Below are 1,591 nucleotides of genomic sequence, written 5' to 3'. Positions count from 1 at the left end.
GTGGGGGGGGGATTTCTGCTTTCTATTTGAGCATATGCTGTGTGTGTGCGTGTGCATGTGTTTGTGTGCGAAAAAGGCACACCCCTTCTCTTAAAATAACAGAAATGTGTTTGATATTAAACTCAACTCAAGGTCCACTTACTGGACATTTTCCCGTGCTTTGAGTCGTATTTCATGGTCTCCAGCAGCTGATGTGGTGGATGTAGTTAAAATTGTCACATGACCCATGATAAACTCATATGTCTCTGGCATCTGATGTGATATCACGATACTGAGATTTCATTTTCATTGTCTCCAACAGATGGACACATGTCCCCCAAGTCTGGTCTGTACTTCCTCATCTCCAACGAGGGCAACCAGAACCTGTACGTGTCCCAGGCCAACCTGTGGCTCTACTTCCGCGTGCTGCCGGCCGGTCCCGAGAAGGGCCTCCGGAGGAAGGTGACGGTGAAGATCCACTACCAGGAGGCCGGGACTTCGAGCAGCGCAGAGGGAGGCCCGGGAGGCGGCGGCGGCGGAGGGGGAACGGGCCGCTGGGCGTTGGTGGAGAAGCGGGTGGATCTGAAACGCAGCGGCTGGCACACCTTCCCCCTCTCGGAGGCGGTGCGGGCCGTGTTTGGGAAAGGCAGCCGGAGGCAGGACCTAGAGGTCCACTGTGAGGGCTGTGAGGCGTCCGGCGTTGTTCCGGTGCTGGTTGACCCGGGCGATCCGTCCCACCGGCCCTTCCTGGTGGTGCGTGCGCGGCAGGTGGACGGGAAGCACCGCATTCGCAAGCGGGGGCTGGAGTGTGACGGCACCAGCGGGGGCTTGTGTTGTCGGCAGCAGTTTTACATAGACTTCCGTCTTATTGGCTGGAACGACTGGATCATCGCACCAGCCGGTTATTACGGTAACTACTGCGAGGGCAGCTGCCCCGCCTACATGGCAGGAGTGCCGGGGTCGGCGTCGTCCTTCCACACCGCAGTAGTAAACCAGTACCGCATGAGAGGGATGAGCCCGGGCTCAGTCAACTCCTGCTGCATCCCCACCAAGCTCAGTACTATGTCCATGCTCTACTTTGACGATGAGTACAACATCGTCAAGAGGGATGTGCCCAACATGATCGTGGAGGAGTGCGGCTGTGCTTGAGTCCACGCTGACTCGCTTCATTATCTGAACTCAGAACAGTCAGAAAGGCCTTTTGTACAAACAGGACGTAATTGTACGGAACACATATACAATATATCTATACCTACTGTATGTGCAAGCAACAAACACACACACCCACACACATACACACACACACACACACACTGGTGCAATCTAGCAAACGCAAGTGTCAGTGTCGTGTCGTGTCCATGTGTGCATGCTGTGTTTGCACGTGCTTGTGCGAGTGTGTGTATTTATCAGACTGAGTGACGCGCTCGCTGCTGGAGTGGTGTCCGGTCAGCAGTGGGATGAGAAGGGAATGATTATCACCAAATGATACTTTGCTCTAGTTTTGCCATTTCTAGTCAAAAAATAATGGCCTATCATCTCCTCTTGAATGAAGATAAAAAAGCGCTTAAGTGACAGGATCAGCCAGCGACATGATTGGCTTCACCCCCCCCCC

The 1,591-nt window shown here is 54.1% G+C and overlaps 1 protein-coding gene across 1 annotated transcript in view; it reads left to right on the top strand.

Annotated features, from left to right (window-relative positions):
* Positions 1-1,585, top strand: part of LOC111663021 (inhibin beta B chain-like) — a 7,651-nt gene extending 6,066 nt beyond the window's left edge. Inside the window, exon 2 of the mRNA XM_023417076.2 lies at positions 302-1,585. Within this exon, the coding sequence (XP_023272844.1) occupies positions 302-1,128 (827 nt within the window). The 3' untranslated portion in view covers positions 1,129-1,585. The remainder of the gene's footprint in view (positions 1-301) is intronic.
* Positions 1,586-1,591: the final 6 nt, after the last annotated feature.

The sequence above is a fragment of the Seriola lalandi genome, unplaced genomic scaffold (genome assembly GCF_002814215.2).
Source record: "Seriola lalandi dorsalis isolate HSWRI2012SDOR001 ecotype SW California unplaced genomic scaffold, Sedor1 jcf7180002054571, whole genome shotgun sequence".
NCBI lineage: Eukaryota > Metazoa > Chordata > Actinopteri > Carangiformes > Carangidae > Seriola > Seriola lalandi.
This window is presented reverse-complemented; position numbering and strand designations above follow the sequence as displayed.